At 34.6% G+C, this 20,512-nt stretch overlaps 1 protein-coding gene across 1 annotated transcript; it reads right to left on the bottom strand.

The window, feature by feature from the left end:
* Window positions 1-1,966: 1,966 nt before the first annotated feature.
* Window positions 1,967-16,152, bottom strand: LOC128221878 (ras-related protein Rab-11B). Its single transcript, XM_052930506.1, has 6 exons — window positions 15,878-16,152; window positions 11,928-12,039; window positions 10,912-10,995; window positions 9,895-10,088; window positions 9,220-9,300; window positions 1,967-5,853 (listed from the first exon to the last, which is right to left on the bottom strand). The coding sequence occupies exons 1-6, from the start codon at window positions 15,915-15,917 to the stop codon at window positions 5,714-5,716; spliced, it is 651 nt and encodes a 216-aa protein (XP_052786466.1). The 5' UTR covers window positions 15,918-16,152; the 3' UTR covers window positions 1,967-5,713.
* Window positions 16,153-20,512: the final 4,360 nt, after the last annotated feature.

Genomic DNA, 20,512 nt, shown 5'->3' with positions numbered 1-20,512 from the left:
CTTCTATTATTTGAAGTCACAAGTTTTCTGCCAAGCCCTCAAATTGTCTTATCACAGGGTATCCAAGGGAATAAATAACACCAGTCTCACAATTTAATTGTTTTTATATTAATCATTAGTATTATACATACAGGACAAATAATAATGACAAAAAGCAAGTCATAAATACGATTAGAATTAGTATCATAGCATTAAGTGAATGTAAGAAAGTACCAAGCAACAATGACATAAAGGACATCCTTGCAGCAAACCAATAGATGTTTTACTTAGCAAAGTACTGATAGATGTTTACTTAGCAAAGTACTGATAGATGTTTACTTAGCAAAGTACTGATTATGTTGGAAACATTCTTTGAATCTACCTCGAGCCCGATCCATTTAAGATCTCGGTCGTAATATGATCATGTGATATTTGTTTTGTTTTATACTTGTGAGAATTAAATTTTTGCTAATATGAAGTCTGGCTGTGTAAGTCGAGAACTTTGCTTGGTAGTATAAAAAATTTTCTCAAAAGACCAAGGGGGATTACTCAACAACTTAAATTTATCTCACCAAGAGTAGCAGACCTTGATACACACCAGGGATGCCAATTTACCTTCTTAGCTGATTTCCTCTTTTTGGCCACAAATTGTTGCCTTTTGTCGGATAACAAAAAATCTTTTGTATAAAATGTGATGGGGATACTCCTATTTTGTACTAGTCTCCTTTTTTTCACAAATTTTTATTGGCATCCCTGACATACAGACACAGCGCCATTGTAAACATTAAACAAGGCGAGGGCTTAACACAAGACATTCTTAACACCATATGAAGATAGGTCTGTCTTGTGTTTAGACATCGATTATTCAACTTTGTAGGGTAACAAGTTTCAGAGGATTCAGTGCCCCACAATTTCAAATGTAGAGCAAAATGTAACAATAATGAGACATTCCTGCAAGCATCAAGTAACTGGCTTAAGAGAAATGCATTTTTGCATAAATAAACTACTTCAAAAGCAAAGAAGTCGGCCTTCACGTTCAAAGGTGCATTTTTTCAGTTTGATTTTTTTCTCTTGATCCACTATTAAAGTGACCAGACTAGACTAGGACTTGACCAGATGGTCCCCAACTCGGAAACTACAATATTTCATCAAAACAAGCCTAGAATCGTCTACATAAGCTAATATGAGGCCGATAAAACATCACATCGCATTATCAAAAGAATATTTATTGCTGTTTCAGCTGAGTTGACCAGTTTAAAAATAGCACATAAAGGTTTCCCAGTTCATAGTGTGTAAATTTAGCATATGAAGGTTACCTAATTAGTACAGTTACATATACCAATGCTATTCTTAAATTTACTGGCATTTATGTGGTAGACAAACCCAGTCAATTTGAAATTGGAAAAATTACGCAAAAACTGTAAAAGATTTTTTGCAATTGTATCATCTGGTGTCTAGTCCCTTTAAATACTCAGACCCACAATCAAACTAGTTCGCCTTTAGCCCATGTACTGTATTACAGGCAGTAAAGATCATTCAAATTTAAATACTTGGTGAGCCCATGTGATTCTGGTATCATTTGGAAGGTTATGGGTTGGCGATATCAATATGTAGTAACCTGAAAGAATGTACCTTGAACTTGGCCCCATTTTGACCTTGAACTCTCAACTCTCTTATTCAGCGTGTGCATACAACATTATAAATTGTGTCCTAAATGCTACGTCGGAAGGCAATATTTAGCTTCGATTAAAGACTCATAAACAAAGATAACTTTACTAGTTCTTCACCATTTTATATGAAACATAGCACACCATAAGCAACATAGACTTTCCATTATTTCATTTAAAAGTGTGAAAAGAAAAGTTACCTTGGTTTTTAAGTCTTCAGTTTAAGCAAAATGTTGCCTTCCGATGTAGCATATATGACGTTATTTATCACATGATATGCACATACTTGTCATTCATACATATAAAAATCAACACGAACATGCTTGACAAATTTTATGGAATAATAATTACATTCACAGTTTCACAAACATATACACATAATATATACACATTTACACGTACACATATTCCACGCTTCTCAATAAGCGACACATATTCACTCTTTTAAACGTGTCAATATTTATACCGCATTGTTAAACAGGTACTCTGATATGATATATGAAAACAGAGAGCAGTTGTAAGACATCAATTATCAGGTGTCAGCCAGGTTTTAAAGCTGCACTCTCACAGATATACCATTTTAACAACTTTTTTATTTTTTGCCTTGGAAAGAGCAATTTTTTGCGCAACTGTCTGCAAACCTACGTAAAAAAAGATTGATGACAAAAGATCAGATCGCAGATTTTCATATTTCCGTTCAAACATTAAAGTTTATGGCTTGAACCGTTACTAATGGTTGTAGAAAATGCACAAAACATCAATTTTTAAACTTAAATATAAAACTCTACAATCTAATTTTTTTGTCAGCAGTCTTATATAACTGGTTCCCATGGATTTGAGCCAAAATTACCGCTTTCCAACACAAAAAATTAAAAAGTTGTCAAAACATTCAATCTGTGAGAGTGCAGCTTTAAGACATTAGTGTGCTAAGAAAAAGAGCACATTGTATCCAGCTGGAAATAATTGGAACATTATGAATATTAGAGAAAATGTAAGGAATTGTGTTTGACGGAAGTAAAAGTAAAGTTTCAACTTCCAAATACATATTTTTTATGTATTCATAATCATATAAGAAGTTGTAATCAAAACAAAATAAATCTAAAATGGTCTCAAACCATTTTATTATTTTAAGACAGTCATCAAAATTAGACTCTTTCATGAACAAGCCTGATTTCTTATGCTATTACTTGGCATCAACTTTTTGAAAAAGCCCTGCTGTATAAGATCATGAATTTGAGCAAGCCCGACACTGGTAAATTGCTTTTTGGGCTTGCTCAAATTATGGATGCTGGCTTCCGCTTATTTCTACCACTGAGAAGGGTGCCAATGCTTGGTTCAATCAGGGCAGATGGGAGCTAGACTTAATGCTTTTATCATTGAAATGTACTGCTTTAATATGAAAAAATAGTGTATATATATTAAGTGAAAGTACCCAATCTTACGAACAGAATGCACAATAAATATTCTGTTTTTTTTGAACATTTATTGTTCAGCACTTTAAAAAATGAAGTAGCTGGTTACAAAGTTATTGTATATACAATTATTTGATTGAAACTTGCCAGGATTTTAGACAACTTTACAGTACACCAAAAAGCCAATCAAATGTACAATTAATATGACGTAGAGCAACCTTGATATAAAAATATGTAACTGATAAACCAATGGCGGTCGTCATTGAATTTAGCTTCATATCAATTCATTTTATGATCGAAAGTTGTTGTTTAATAGGGAATATAATTACATATGAATGAAAGCTTCCTTTTACCAAACATGGAGGTCATTAATACTTTTAACACAGACAAGCTACTATCTTATAATTTCATCACTCAAAAAAGTAAATGTATATTCATGTATATGAATAAATACCGTACAGGCTCTACATTTTGGGACAGGAGTTTTTATTTACCGTAAATTTAGATTAATGCCCCAACAAGTGAAACTGTTACAGTACCCAACAATCTATAAACATCTGACTTGCAGTTCATCACAGAAAATACAAAAAGCTTAACAAAGTTACAATGTTATCAAGCTCAACAATTTTGCTTAGAAATAATGTTAACAATGTTGCTTAGAAATAATGTTAACAATGTTGCTTAGAAATAATGTTAACAATGTTGCTTAGAAATAATGTTAACACAGTTGCAGTCAACGAAATTAGACTTTCCGACAAACAAGCCCGAATTTTCATGATAGTGCTTGGAATCTTTTAACGAAGCCCTGATATGTCAAATCCATAATTTGAGCAAGCCCGAAAAGGAATCGTCCCAGAACAGGGCTTGCGGACCTGTGCTAATTTCGACCACTGCAGTTTATTTGACAAATACCTTAAGGCAGGGTGAACAATTATAACACTCTGCCACACAATGATTTTAAGCATAGAATGTATATGCACGGAAAAACCCAACGCATTATTAGTAATTACAAAATGTTCCATGATTTAAAGCTTCACTCTCACAGATTGACAATTTTGACTTTTTTTTAAATGTTTGTCTCAGAATTAGCTGATTTTAACATCAATGCCTTAAATTGAGTAGTCATACAAGATAACTCGCAAACGAACGCATCTCAATTGCTTGGAAAACTGTCGAAAAACTATTTTTTCTTAAAGAATTAGTAATGCTTTTAGCCTGAAAACATAAATTTTCAAATGTAAATATGATCACTGCAATCTGATCTGTTGTGACCAGTCTTATAACACCGGTTTCCAGATATTAATGCAAAAATTTGCTCAATCCAAGACAAAAAAATAAAAAAAAGTTGTCTGAACGGTTATAATCTATGAGAATGCAGCTTTAAACATCTTATTTATTAAACATGTCATTAATGGTGAAAAGTTAAATAAATATAATAATATACAAAACACTTTCAAGAACACAAAACGTAGATCTGAAATCTAGCAAAAATATCCCTTTGAAAGATCGGACACCAAATAAAAAATCAAAATACTAAAAAAAATACTTATGTAATCTTGCCAAATGGTCACTCAAATGGTATTTTCTTCTTGGAAATTACTTTAAATAGTAGTATAGTTGTGAAAAAAATGTGATATCTTTAATAATTCATTGATTGCAAAAAAATAATCCTTTTTTTTATATATTATGTTATGATACTGAATGTTATCTATGAAATGTTGTCTCTTTCTCTCTAAACATGTATAAAAGAAAAATTATCAAAAAAATATTTGAACTTAAATCACAAGATAATTTTATCCACAACTGAATTCTCTTCCCGGTGAATCACTAATGTTGGTGGTATTGAATTCAATTAAGAGTGTCACAACATATATATCTTTGAAAACCTTGACCAACTAAATATACTGAACAATTTCGAAAAAAGAAAAACAGAACTAAAACTAAATGTTTTAACAATATTCAGAAGTAATGGAATTTGATCAGTTCCAAAGCCAACACATTCTTGTTAAACATCACATATATATATATATATATTAATAAGAAGACTTGATATATTTTGTTTCATTTCATCTCTTACATCATAAAAAAAACAAGTCAAATCTTATATTATCAAAGTTTAGCAATAACAGTCATCAAAATTAGACTTGGATGTACAAGCCCAAATTCTTACACATGTACGGGCCGTCAATTATTTTCAACAAGCCATTCCCTATAAAATCAAGGATTTGATAAACCCTGGAAAACAATATACCAGTGAAGGACTTGCAGGCTTGTGCTAATTTTGACCTCTGCAATTACCTGACACTTAAGTTCATATCATCATAATATATCACGTTGGTGTCCAGTATTTTTCATATTACAACGTTTACGATAAAACATCAAAATTCAATTTTCTTAAATAGTTTAACAAGTACCAGATGTATTCTCAAGTTTACATCATATCATAGCTACGTCTGTAAAATGATTTTCTTCTTTTTTATAAATCATTTAGACTATTAAATACAAAAGAGAGCAAGTTCAAGTTTCGTTTCATATTTGAAATTTAAGACATCACAATGGCGTCCAGTAGTTTTCTTCTTCCCATTTACACTGTTACAATGAGGAGAGCGAAGTAATCCTCTAACTCCTGCATGATTTGTGCCTCAAATCTATCATCTAGGAATTACAACATGCTTTCTTATTAGCCGAGCTATTGTCTGTTGGTGCGACTGTAATAGTTTGAACGTTATTAGACGGGGAATTATCGTCATCCGTGTTATCCCGGATCTGTTTCTGAGACACGATTTTGTATATCTCTGGAAAGAGAAGAAATACAATTTAGTTTCAACATATTCAAATACAAATATATATTTTACAAGGATTGTGAAACAAGCTACGATAACTTATACTACGTCACTCTCTTTGGCACGAGATGCGCGATGGTGTGGTCTTGCGTTGTGGGGGAAAACAGAACCCAGAGAAACCCACTTGTCCAGCTTGGTGACCACTATATTAAACCGAACACACATGCGCCCAGACTGGGAATCGAACCCGGGTCACCTTGGTGAGAAGCAATCGGCTAACCACTGTGTTAACTAACTGAGTGTTTATTTGATGATCATTCCCAATGCTATAACATTTTTTTCTCCAAAGTGAAATTATCTTCTAAATTCATAAAAAAACATGGACCCGGACATTTTTTTGGACAAAAAGAATTGGTATATTCTTAAAGAAACACTTTCTCCCCTTGTATTTGTTAAAGATGCACTCTTACTCCAAAAATAACGGCCTCATTCTTAAAATGTTCATAAACAAGAGGCCCAAAAGGGCCTATGCTCTACTGGCATGGCTTTTGTGGTCATATCAATCCAGAGCATGTATGTATGGGTAAAAGGCAACAGACATATAGTTTATGTTTTGTGTTTGGGTTACCTGAAAACGTAGCACGTTCAACATCTGAGCCCAGAAAGTATTGTAAGCAGATTAGTTGCATGAACTATTTTAATATGTGCCAAGTAAAAGTCATCTGACAAAAAAAATGCTTTCAAAACTGTACTCATAGTAAAATTTTCTGTAGTTTTAAAAGTTAAAAAAAGTTGGTCAAAAGGTCAAAGTCAAGGGCATCCTAGGACAACATTGATCAATTTGAACAATCATTCACAATCAATTGTGCTGAGATGGATGCACGAACACACAAAAAGATTTTCAAACCTTTCCAGATTTATGTTTACCAAACCTGTGAACCCTGGGTGTGGCCAGTAATGACACCAGGTGCATAACTTAAACATTCACAATCAATTTTGTTAAGATGAATGCGCAAACTACAGAACTTAAAGCTAAAAAATGGCCTTTGGGCTTTCAACAAGAACAAGGCAGAGTAATTCACAAAATCAACTGCAGAAGCAAAAAGCAAATTGTCTCTCAAAATCCTAGACTTGCAAATTGTCTCCCTTAACTCTAGACTTGAATTAACATATACATGTAAACTTGGCTAAAAATAGATTTCGCTCATGCAGACCTGGCTAAAAATAGAAAGCATTTCTTTAAAACTTTCATGGCCCATAATCTAGGCATTCATGGGCGGATCTTGCTGGTTTTCGAAAGGAACCAAGCTCTAATGGATATCTAGATACTGTACAAGTTTCATCAAGATATAATCAAAACTGAAGACTGTATCGTGTTCACAACCAATTGTTTACACAATAGCATTTTTTTATACTATCAAGGGCCATAATCTAGGCATGCATGGGCGGATCTGGCTGGTTTTCGAAAGGAACCGAGCCCTAATGGATATCTAGATACTGTACAAGTTTCATCGAGATACAATCAAAACTGAAGACTGTATCGTGTTCACAAGCAATTGTTTACAGACGCACGACCGCACGGACGCACGACCGCACGGATGCACATACTACGTACACATTACCATCGTATAAGCTCTTCTGGCCTTTGGCCAGTAGAGCTAAAAAACGACACTTTCATTTTAACCAATATTTTACAGCAATTGCGAGAAGAGCAACATTGTATGACAAATGCAATATTATCTTAATCCCTTGGCGTGACGCCATGCAGAAATATTCTCTTTAATGATACTGGAAAACCTCTGAGAACCTCCAGACAAAACCAATTTGTCTGGCTTGTTAACCTCAATCAAACTTTAAGCCAACAAGACAACTAATTACTGTATAATAACTTTCTCGTACAAATGCAATTTGTTTAATTCATAAAGATTATTTTTTTATACAGAACTTGTCTTCAGAAACCATACAGTGAGTTCTATGTTTTAATATTAATTAATCCTTTCATAACTTTGTTGTCAAAAATGTTAATTTACTAAAAAAAATACTTTCGACATTTATTAGGGCCATCCTAACAGTAAGCATATGACAAAATAATATACAGGCCCCAATTTCTCGAAACTTCTTAAGTTCCTTATAACAGGGTTAAGCTAAACTCACTATATTTGTTGTTTTATAAAATGCGTTATATTTACTACTTTAAGAGTTTTTAGAAAATTTATAAGAAAAATCTGTATGCTAATGAGAAGAAATCATTTTTTATTTATCAAAATCCATTTTTAGTATGTATTTTGGCAAGTTGAAATAAACGACTTAAGCCTGTTAAGCTTAAGAAGTTTCGAGAAATTGGGGCCCGTAGATCAAGGTTTCCGGTAATGATTTCAAGTCGATGTAACAAATTAGATTGTATATTTCCCGGGCAAAATCGAATCAACTTTGTCTCAATTGACCATTCTAACTTTTCTAGCCGAATGAAGGAACTGTGCATGCAAAAAATACACCCTTTTTCTGTTTTAAAAAGATAACTTCATTCTTTTAGTGTGAAGCACAGTTTCTTTGATTCCGCAAGTATATCATTTTTGAAATACAGAAAATTAGTACTTAGGCCTAAAAAAAATAATGTCGGTTTCGGGTAACCCGACCCTACCTATAAAAATGCGCCGACCCTAACTATTTTTTCCGTTTCTGAGCAAAAATATATTCGTTACCGAATAGAGAGTTACGAAGGGCGGATAAATGCGAATTGGACGATCAGAATTATTGTTTATATGATAAAACAAAGTCAGGCAATGACAGTAATGTAGGAAAGACTGCCATTTGCAAGGAAACACTCTGAACTTATGACAGATTTAAAAAAAAAAAAAATCCCTACCTACCCTACCTTAAATTTTTGGGAAGGTTACCCTAAACAATTATTTTTTTGGCCTTAAAAATATTGTTTCTATAAATAGATCATACGCTTCAATTGGTGCATTAAATATAACTGTCATATCTCACATACAAGTGCTTTTCTCCACTTTTAAGGAAATGGTATAGTGGGCCCTTTGATAGGGGATAAGTAGTGGTTTTAGCAAAAAAGGGAATAATACTAACATGATTCATTTAATGTCCTTGTTGTCAAAACTTTTGTTCAACAAACTAGGTCAATGGTCCTCGAAGTTTTTATTTAGGTTTTTACCTGGATAGTGGATCCTATTATTCAACAAACCTATTGACATATTTATGAAAGGCACTAAATTGCTACATTCGCTTAATTTTAAGATGTCAATGGTTTTTCTTTTACAGGCATTTTTCCTTGGTAGTGGAAAAATCATAACTTTTTCAAGAGAGGAATTGGGCCGAGTTTTGGCCCAAAATAGGGCCGAAAAAACACTGCATACTCACCAGTTAAAATATTCTGGAAGGCAGTCTCCACATTTGTTGAGTCTAACGCTGACGTCTCAATGAAGGATAATGTATTCTTCTCTGAAACAGACAACGAAAACTTGCTCTATTGTGTTACAAGATACGTGTACATGTCAATGGCTTCACTTCAAAATGCCGAAGCTGCATTTCTTGTTTCGGAATTTTTACGTAACTAGAATCATAAAGGCGAGCCGCATCTAACTGCAAAATGCAGAGTAAATACTCCAATGAGAAAATGGTGTTATATCATGTGATCAAAATGTCGAGCAATGATTGGACATCTCAGAGAAGCAAAAATGCTGAGCCTTCAGAAATGGTAACTACAAAAATTGCAACTTCAGCATTTAAAAAAAAAAAAGTGTGTGATAAAATTACCAAGATTAAATATTAAAAACGTTGCTCCTGAAAACATGGGATTCTGTAGCTTCGACATTTGGGAGTGAGGCCATCGATATGTATGTACAACATGGATAAACAATCATTCGTCAAGCTTCTGGCAATAGAAGTGGTGCCAATCAAGAGTTCTAGAAACCCAAATTGCGACCGGGATTTCACAAACCTGCTGGCTTGGCAGTGGTAAGTCCCCTCCAAAATATAATTTTCAATGACTGAAAATGCTCACACATTTAGACAAAAAAATCTAATAATTCTTACCAGCATACGCCTTTGCCTCATCTGTGGGCACGGCTCGCAGATGACGTAAATCACTCTTGTTCCCAACAAGCATAATCACTATGTTGTTATCCGCATGGTCGCGTAACTCCTTCAACCATCGTTCAACATTTTCGTATGTAAGGTGTTTAGCAATGTCATAGACTAGTAGAGCACCAACTGCCCCTCGGTAATACCTGAAGAATGGACACAAAGTTATGATATTAAACCATGTTGTTATCCGCATGGTTGCGTAACTCATTCAAGCACATTCTTTAAGTATTTAAAAGTGTTTTATAATATCAAAGACTATTTAAGCACCAACTGCCTCTCTGTAATTCCTAAAGAATGGACACAAAGTTAAGATATCATAATCATGTTGCTTTTTCTATAGTACCCACAGGGCCGACTATTGGACCCATTCCCAAAGCAAATAATAAGATATTTTTCCCAATCTTCAGAAAAAAATCCCAATCAAAAAAGATTTTTTTTTTTTTAGAAAGTCTTTTTACCTATAAATTATGTGATGTAATGTTTCTTTGATAATTGAACTCGGAAATCATTGATTTTCATCACATTCAAAGATCAGTATGAAATATTATCTGTCATGATTTATTGCAATAGATATTTATACCCCAAGGATTGATATTTTTGGGGTCTTTTAGAGGGAAAATAAACTAATATTAAATCATTTCCTAATTCGCAGGAGACTGGACAGCTTTTTTCTTTTAACTGTAAAATTTCCCAATTTCGGCATTTTCACAATGCAAAATTTCCCAATGTCTTTTTTCCAAAATGGGCAGAAAAAGTCCTGTATCTGCACGGTCGGGTAACTCCATTATCCACCATTCCAGGTTTTCTAATTCCAATGACTAAACTGAAGTTTAAACCCAATTTTAAGGTGTAATATACTTCCAAATTTCCTTAAATGGAAGTCCTGAATCAAGTGTGCAATTTTAACTGCGACATGTAAGTCTAACATTTTTCACTTATTATAAGTGTGGAGTTTTGACTACTTACGCGCTGGTGATGGCCCGATATCTCTCCTGTCCTGCCGTATCCCAGATCTGAGCCTTGATGGTCTTGCCATCAACCTGTATACTCCTGTAAGTATAAGTACGTACATGTACCTTGATTAAAAGGGCTGGAAATGAGAATTATCACTGAAAAGTTATGGACAGTGGCTGCGATTACAGTCTCTGTCAAGACTCAGACAAGCACCTGACCTTCATTAAATTACAAAGAATCATCCTTAGTCCACTTGTTCAGTCATCGAAATTAGACTTGGATGAACAAGCCTGAACTCTTGTTTTATTGCATGGAATCATATTTGTGAACAAGCCCTGCTAAATAAAATTCAGAATTTGATTAAGCCTGAAAGATATTTTACCAGAGCAGGGCTTGCGGGCTTGTGCTAATTTCGACCACTGGAACAAGCCCGAATTCTTATACTATTGCTTGGCATCATTTTTTTAACAAGCCCTGCTATATAAAATTCAGAATTTGAGCAAGACCAGAAGACATTTTACCAGTGCAGGGCTTGCGGCTTGTGCTAATTTCGACCACTGCTTGTTTAACAAAAATAAATGTCAGTTTCAACAGAGATACATGTAATATAATTCAGCCAATTCCTTCATCAATAATCAACTAGAGGGAAAGTTACAATGAAATGAAAGTCTGCAGCTTTGCCATTTGAGTCTGAACTCAGATTTGAGACTGTTCTAATCCCTGCCTCTGAGGGTTTACAACGGCAACATAAAGACTTCTAATGCTAGCACTTTTTTAAATATTTGTACTCAAGGGAATTACACAGAACTGTCTTAAATCTTTACAACAAGGAGAACTGTTACTGATGGTAAGCATTAATAGACTTGAAAGCTGAAAACCACTTCCAGTGCCCCAGCCAGCCTAAAATGTTATCGCAGGGGCCAGGCACCCTCGCCCCCGCCCCACCCCACTTATTCAAAATCCAGTGTGTCAGCTAAATTTAGAATTCAGGATAATTATACCCCACCTCCAAATTCCACATCACTAACCTTGTAGCAAACTCCACTCCGATTGTACTCTTACTCTCCAGGTTAAACTCATTCCGGGTGAAGCGCGAGAGAAGGTTGGACTTGCCAACTCCACTGTCCCCAATTAGCACCACTGAAAATACACATTAAAAGGATGTAATGTTTACTCCCAGTTTTAAAAAGGACATGGTGGTGCAGGAGAAGGATATGGTGGTACATAAGAGGGACAGGGTGCTGCAGAAGAGACAGGGTGCCAAGGGCACTTAGTACCTGGCTGAATAGTTAGGAACATTATCAATTGGACATAAAGACCTTGATGAAGGGAGTTCACTAGAATATTTAAACAATGCCCCCTTTTAGACCCTGGATTTGAAGACTATTAAGACAATATGACTGTACAGTCCGTTTCCCGTTGGCTCAATCTTGCTAGGTTCAAATTCCTCAATCTGGACGTATAGGACTGTTTTTTTTTATACTGAAAGTAAACATTCCCACTTCACTTGGCTCGAACTTTCTGCGTCTCTTCCGGTCCCTGTGAGTTCCAGGCAACGGGGTTCGCCTGTATTAAACATATCTGGTCAAGATTTGGAAAAAATGAAATAAATTAGGAATGATTTTTGAAATAAAGGGACACTTCTCGAGAAAAGGTAAAATAACAAACACACAATTTATATGATAACCTATTTGTTCCAGTTAAAAAGCTGAAGTATTTTGGTTTCATCTCAAAAAGTGCATAAGGATTTTAAATAATCGTCGTCAAAATATATCAACTTTCTTCATTTTGTCATAAAAGATCCATAACCCACCTCATATCAGCTGGTTGTTATGGTTTCAAAATACATACTTCCCTATCGTACCAAAGTATCATATTTCAGTCAACCTGCTACATGTACGTTTTGAGTTCATTTTCCTTCCTCCACTTTCTGTTCAGTTTTTAAGCTTTGAGGAAATTGGTGACAAAAAGATATAGCTTTGTCAGATATTGAACAATACTCGTTAAATGACTTTGTTTTAAGTAATAGAACATACACATATCTTCAGAAATTAACTGCACAAGTTCAGGTTCCTATGCATGAAATTTGTAGTATGGTAAATACATCTTCATAAGTAACAAAACTACTTAAAATACCAAACATTCCAATGCACTGCACACTGGTGTTTTATAAGTATATGAGCATTAATTAATTTTTTCCTCAAAAAAGAACCCTGTCCTCTGTCCCGCCGATAATATCATACTAGCAGTATACAAGCACATATATGTATTTCCTATCTTTCTGAGCTTAAAGTCAGTCTTGCCAGTAAATTATAAAATCAACCTAAAGATTGTTCATATATATAATAACGGGCCTTAATTCAAAATTTTGAAGTCTTAAAGCTGCACTCTCACAGATTGAACGCTTTGACAACTTTTTTATTTTTTGTCTTGGAATGAGCCAATTTTTGCGAGAATCCATGGAAACCAGTTATATAAGACTGCTGACAAAAAATTAGATCACATTTTAAGTTCAAAAATCATGTTATATGCCAAAACCTCCTACACACAGTCCAAATGGTTTAATCGTTTTTACTTTAATTTATTAATAAAGATTTTCTCTGCTACCAAAAAGCAGAAAAAGCAATTGGATCCAGTGCTCCAGCCAGGATTTGAAAAGGGCAGGGTGGAGTTTTGAAAAGGGCAAGCTACATGAGTCGTGTAGGGGCAATTGGGGGAGGGGTCCACCCCTGTCACAAGTTGTTGTTTTTTGTTGTTGTTGTTTTTTTTTTTGGGGGGGGTCTCCCCCTAGAATTTGTTTTGTTTTCATACCATACTCAATTTAAATCATTTTCCATGATTTCCAGACTTGAACAAAATGGTTTTGATTTCTCAAAATTTAGAAGGGTGTATTTGAATATCAAAATTAAAATTTGTCTTTTTGTCTGTGGTAGTATGATTGTACTTGTCTGGAATCTTCTTTAGTGCAATGTCACATATTTCTCAAAAAAAAAACATGTTAAATGAAGAAAAAAACAAAGACAGTTAAAATTTGAAGCAATCAAATAAAATTTTTATAAATACACAAAAAAACGAATCTTAGTTTGGTACGATCTGGATTGGGTACGAATGTTACATTCAGCCTGGCTGTTATTTAATTGTCTTTGGTAAAATAATGTTTAATATGCTAATGTTTTAGAATAAAATGACAATAAAAATCACTGCCCTTGCTTAAAAATCACTTATAAAACATAGAACATCAATGATAAATTAACTCCGAAATTCGTTCTGACAAAATGGCGGTTTTGGCGATTTTTGACATGATCGTATCCATGATAGGTAATAGCTACATAACGCATCAACATATATTTGTAGGAAACAAAGAAATTTTCATCATGAATATTTTACAAATAAGCTTTCAAAACATTTACTGAAAAAGTGACGTATTTGATTGTGTTAGCGCCACCTTTGTTATGTTTAAGCAGTGACCGTCTGCTTCAAATCAACAATGTTTAAATGGCAGTCTCGTCTGTACAATATAATTAACAATTATTTTATAAGATTTAATTGCGCTTGACAACATTTTTCACCATCCCTTCGCATTTTCTATCGCATTTTACGAACTTTCATCATTGAATGGACGAATTCTCAATGTATATTCTGATTGGCTGACATTCAATAGCTCCGCCTCCTGCAGATGTTTCCCTATTTGGCTCTTCTTAATTATTGGATTAAAAGATGACCGATTATGAATACACGGGTCGTCTGCTCACTACACATATACACAATTAGCTGTCATATGACTTGGACAAGGCACATGAGAAGCTGAAAGGGCAGTGCGGCATAATTTAAGCAGTCAATGTGGGCATGGTGACACCTAGCGGGAACACTGAATTGTCATAAGTATTACGTAATTTGTCTCAATTATGACAGCGGATTAAGGGCTGCCAATCTTTTGGCACTAACAGGATAATTGATGCTATTAAAGCATTTGTGAAAAGGGCACTACTCAAAAAAGGGGCAGGGCGGTCAGAAAAGGGGCACGGGCGCTGCGCCATTGAAAAACGGGCTAGCTGGAGCACTGGGATCAGTTGGCGTTGAATCATTTAAATTGGTTTCAGAGCTCTCTTTAAATCTATAGGCTGATGCAGGCACTCCAGCTCTATACAGATGACACCAGTAAAGCAAATGGGAGGAAATGTGTGCCCAGTGCGGGCACAAAAGTGCAGGCTCGTGCCCAGTGTGGGCACAAAAGTGCGGAGTCGTGCCCAGTGCGGGGGTCGTGCCCAGTGCGGGCTCGAACCCAGTGCGGGCTCGAACCCAGTGCGGGCTCGAACCCAGGACGTCCAGAACACTGTCACGGCACTCTTACTAAATGAGCTTACCGCACGAATGGTTCTCACACACACTACACATAAGCAACCTCTACAGTAGTGATTCAATTGTTACCTGTTGTTGCTTTTTTGGATGTAGAATCATACTATATATGATGCAGGGGGTGCTAAAAACTGGTATCAACAAGCCAGGTATTGAAACATTAGACTGTGTGTGGGCAAGAACCAGACGCTTGGTTAGCACAGCTGGTTAGAGAGCCGTGCTAGTGTTCCGGCAGTCGTGGGATCGAGCCCCACACCAGGCAAACTTTTCCCACCAGATTTACTTTAAAACAATAAACAAGATTTTAGCACCACCATAAATATGGTCTTCATTATAAAAGCCAAACTGTTTGATACTTTGTCAATTTAAAAAAAAAATGTAGTACAAAGAACGCAAATGAAAACATATCATCGCATTACTCAAAGGATAACTCTAAGCTATTACTAAGTGCGTAGAAAATGTTGTCTTGACAAATTAGGCCCCTCCCTAAATTTTTGACAGGTCAGTGTCACTGTCAATTTTAGGCGTTTTGTCTCAACGTATTGTTAAAAATCAAACGAAAATTTGTGGCATTAACTATTAAAGTATACAGGTAGATATGTAAGGTTGAATTGTATCTCACCTTTAAATAAGTAATCGTATTCGTCATCTTTTGTGCCCATTTTTCCTTAGCTTCCGGGGTATACGTCAAATACCGTTAAATGGAAGCAAATCTTTCACTTAAGCACAAAAATGACAAAATGTCAACACTCGATAACTGATTGAGATAAATTACAGCACCAAATATATCAGTAGACGTCAAGGATGTCTAAGATTCTTCATGGATACAAATCAAAACATCAACAATTATTTAGATGCAAACAAGATGGCGGACCTGACGCCCCTTAAGGTAAATGTGACGTCATGCTCTAGGTTTTGGGAATAACCGAATTTCATTCTGAACCAGGCTGGGTATTACAAAAAAATGGATGGCCGGGAAAATCTTTAAGCAATACCGATCGGCAAATTAAAGGGAAAAGACACCAGCTACAAAACCCATAACATTGTCCAATTTAGCTTTAAATATGTCAATATCAGAGACATGAATAAACCAAATTGCATCATGCTCTATTTCAGACAAATGATAGCAAAAACATTTCGGGCGGAGGACCGCCTTTCTCTCATTGTGTTATGGGCGGAACATGCCCCTAACGCATTTTCCGTGGTGATGCCGAGCAATTTGTTCAAATATTAATAGTTTAAACCGAATGTATGTATACATGGAAAATTCGGAAAATATGTACTCTATCCAGGGAAATGCAGGTGTATAAATCATTTACAGCGTCAAAAACAAATTTGATGCTGGAAGGGGTCAGGCGTCTGAAGTCACACTGTCAGTTGTCTCTGATATGTTTTGCAGGACCTGATGAGCTCCGCCTACCAGCTAGAAGTATCCATGTATTTCCAGAATCATGTTTAAAGTTGTTGTTAATCTGTTTACATAATATAAACCTGATATACAAATCCCGTTTCGGGTCTGACCGCGGAAATTGATGCGTATCTCATATATCATGCGTATCCAAGTTATTTTATTTGCTTGAATACTTTTCTATAATGGTGTTGTTTTATTAATATTTTTCTAACTCACTTTCACGAAATACGACTGGTCATCCTTTAAAAGAAAATAATGTAGGTTGATGCCTCCATTTTTAGTTAGAAACCATTATCATGTTCAACTCATTTGACTTGAATGATCAAGACAAAGCATTTGAATTGTGTACAGATACACATATTAGCGATATTCTGGCGCTTTTCTTACTCACTGCGTGGGAAGGGACACCAGATATAGCCCAAAAAGTGATAAGTAAACAGACAATTATGCAGTGGTTTTAATTTACCAGAGGTAAGATCTTGCTGTGTTAACCCTTATCTACCGTATCCACAAATGAAGCAAGTGTTTGAACTATTAGCTGAATGCTAAATTTGGCCTATGGTATACTTTAAAGTGCTTACGATTTAGCAGACATCGTAAAATGTTTCTTCAAATCTGAGATGATCACTTCAAAACTTATTGAATTTCGACAAGTATTGTTATTTTTAGGAAATATATCGAATAAATGAAAATCTGAATCGAAGGATTTCACAAGAATAAGCTCAACTATTTTTATTGTAAGAAATGGCAATGTAACTTTTAAACTGTTAAAGATATACCCTTAGAAATGTTCACAGTACTGTACTGGGGATAGCCGTATTATGTACTGGGAATAGTTTCAAAGTGGGAAATGTGTGTCCTGGTGATAACATGTAAAATGGGACAAAAAATGATAGTAACACTGTTAATATACACTATACATGTATATATCTATTTCGAACTTTCAAATAATCTGCAAAAAGTGAGAGTACAATTTTATAATAAATAATCGAGCAAACTTTAGTTAACAATGAGTTTGATCCGTGCTCTCCTAAATGAACGTATATATGCAAGCTGTGTAAATATCAGGGTTGGTCACTGAAGTGAACGAGCAGAGACCATTTATCTTTTCTAAGTAATACCAACATCGACCCAAGCTTATAAAAAAAGCTTTACGTGTTCCAAATTTGATCACAATACCTCATTCCCTACTGGTGACTTTCTGTTTGAAAAAAACCCGTACCTTTTTGATTTACAAAGCAATATTATATATATGAATAGCAAACGCCACATAAATTCTACGGCCATATGTTACTCAATAAATCAGATTACCGGCGTATTTCAAATATTTATATATTGATGCTTGTGAAAAACACACCATGGTTGACTAATATATATGAATGAAACAGTTTTAAGTGCATACAGATACAAAGAACAACAACATGTTTTTGCTCTCATCCCTCGATATGGACAACATCGAACAATTTCCCTCGAGCTCACGTCGCGTCTCGTTTTTCTAAATTCATCGCTACTATCCTCAATCCACTTAATAGCTATCCCATGTGCAGTTATTTATTTGCTTCATCTATCCCCAGTACACTGCCAGGGCATCAAAAGGTATGGATATCTCCGTAACAACAAAATATATCATATTGATATTTTACACATTACTAGATTATGTAATTACAATAAAATCACTCGATTCAGTTTTTATTCTTATTTTCAATTTGTTGATTAATGTTTGAAATCGTACCACATAAATGAACATTTGTGAGCGATCATCCGACTTTCGGCGAGAATTGGGCTATTATACAAAAGAGGAGACACATTTCCATCATAGTCGTAAATTGCACATTATCAAGAAATTCAAAACTCTTCGATTTTGTTAAATATATCACCATAAAATACAAAATAATGATAGAAAATTGTCCATGTGTCAAAATCAAACGCTTATCGATTGAACACTTTTTGAGCTATATCCGGTGTCCGTTCCCACAAAGTGTTACTGTAGGATTGTCGCCATATAGCCAGCTTTTCGAACATTAAAAACATATTTTTGCGTCGTGTATTGTGCTCGATCCTTATAATGTTTAATACTAGTGCATGAATATTGTTTGTTTACAACTAAAAAGCAGACCTTTTATTAGACCACAACGAACTTATTTTGAATTGCTTGGTACTAGAATATCAATACGTTTGTTTGGTAAAACACCGAATGGATTTGAAAAGCGGTATTTCAGGATTGAGGTGCTTTGTGAGCTTATATGGAGCTCACAAGAATATATGTCATGTTACTTGTCAAGTCAACTTTGGCTCAAAAAGGAACATATTGTGATTAACTTGGCTTTTAATGTTGAAAACATATGAACTATGGTAAAAACCCTTGGTGAATTCGATAGTGTAATCACTTTTGAATATTTACACTCTCTAGTACTTTTCTGTACAAATGAAGTTACGTTCATTTTCGCATGAATGCCTCCGACGAATCGCCGGCGTAGTAATTTCGGTGACCTACTTATCTATATATTATATAAATCTAACTAAAATAAAATGATAACACAATCGATACTGCAATTCAAATCAGCTTGACCTTGATTTTTTTGAAAAGGTTAGTTTTGAATTTCAACATGTATCACCTTATAAACTATTTTTATTAGGATATTTAATCTTCGATGAAACAGTTACAGTATTTAAATTGAAATATCTCTGAAAGTGGTTGCCTTGGGTAACATTTACTGGGACGACATCCAGCTGTTGCCATAACATATTTTAAAGCTGCACTCTCACAGATTGAACGTTTTGACAACTTTTTTATTATTATTTTTTGTCTTAGAACGAGCCAATGTTTGCGAAAATTCATGTCAACCAGTTATATAAGACTGATGACAAAAAATCAGATCGCAGATGTTTATATTTTAGTTTAAAAAAATGATTCTTTCTGCATTTTTCTTAAAACGTAAGTAACGGTTTAGCCATAAAACATTAATTTTCGAACGGAAATAAGAAAATCTACGATCTGATTTTTTGTCAGCAATCTTATATCATTGGTTTGCAGATATTTACGCATAGAGTTGCTCTTTCCAAGACAAAAAAAAGTAAAAAAAAGTTGTTAAAATGGTAAATCTGTGAGAGTGCAGCTTTAACCATTTCACTTTTTTACCTATTTTAAACTATATATATGCTTTTATTTCCAGGTCAAGCTCATTGTTATGTTTTGATATGTTATGTTAGTTTGTTATTCATGTCGGAAAATAGCTAATTGAGCTAATGTTTTTTTATTAACATATATACCCGACTTTAAATAAAGATTCTTGTATCTTGTATCTTGTACAAGTAATTGAACAGAGATCGAAAAAGAGATAAAAACACAATTCAGTTAACACAGTTGCAAAAAAACACGAAATTAGATAGCATGGATGATCCTCTACTGTTTGAGCAATCTCCTTCGAGACATTCGGAGCTCCTCGGCCTTTTTTATCGAAAACAACCTCGGATGTATATGAACGGTTTACATACTCAGAACATTCGGAGCTCCGTGGCCATTTTCATCGAAAACAACCTCGGATGTATTTGAACATTTTACATACTCAAAAAGTGTTACGTTTAAGACCGCTGCAAGTAGATCCCGTAGTAATTTTATTTAGCAGTTTAATTTTATGACTTAACTCTTGGGAATCTTAAGTATGTTTGAAATAATACACTTCACTGGCAATCAATTTAAACTTATATCAATAAATACAATTTTAAATCACTTCATTTAATTAATGTTATTATTCAATAATTTCCGAACTACATCAACTGATATAACGGCATACATCTGAAGTTGTTTTCGATAAAAAAATGGCCGAGGAGTTCCGAATGTACTCA

This window comes from Mya arenaria, chromosome 16, assembly GCF_026914265.1.
Source record: "Mya arenaria isolate MELC-2E11 chromosome 16, ASM2691426v1".
Taxonomy (NCBI): Eukaryota; Metazoa; Mollusca; class Bivalvia; order Myida; family Myidae; genus Mya; species Mya arenaria.
This window is presented reverse-complemented; position numbering and strand designations above follow the sequence as displayed.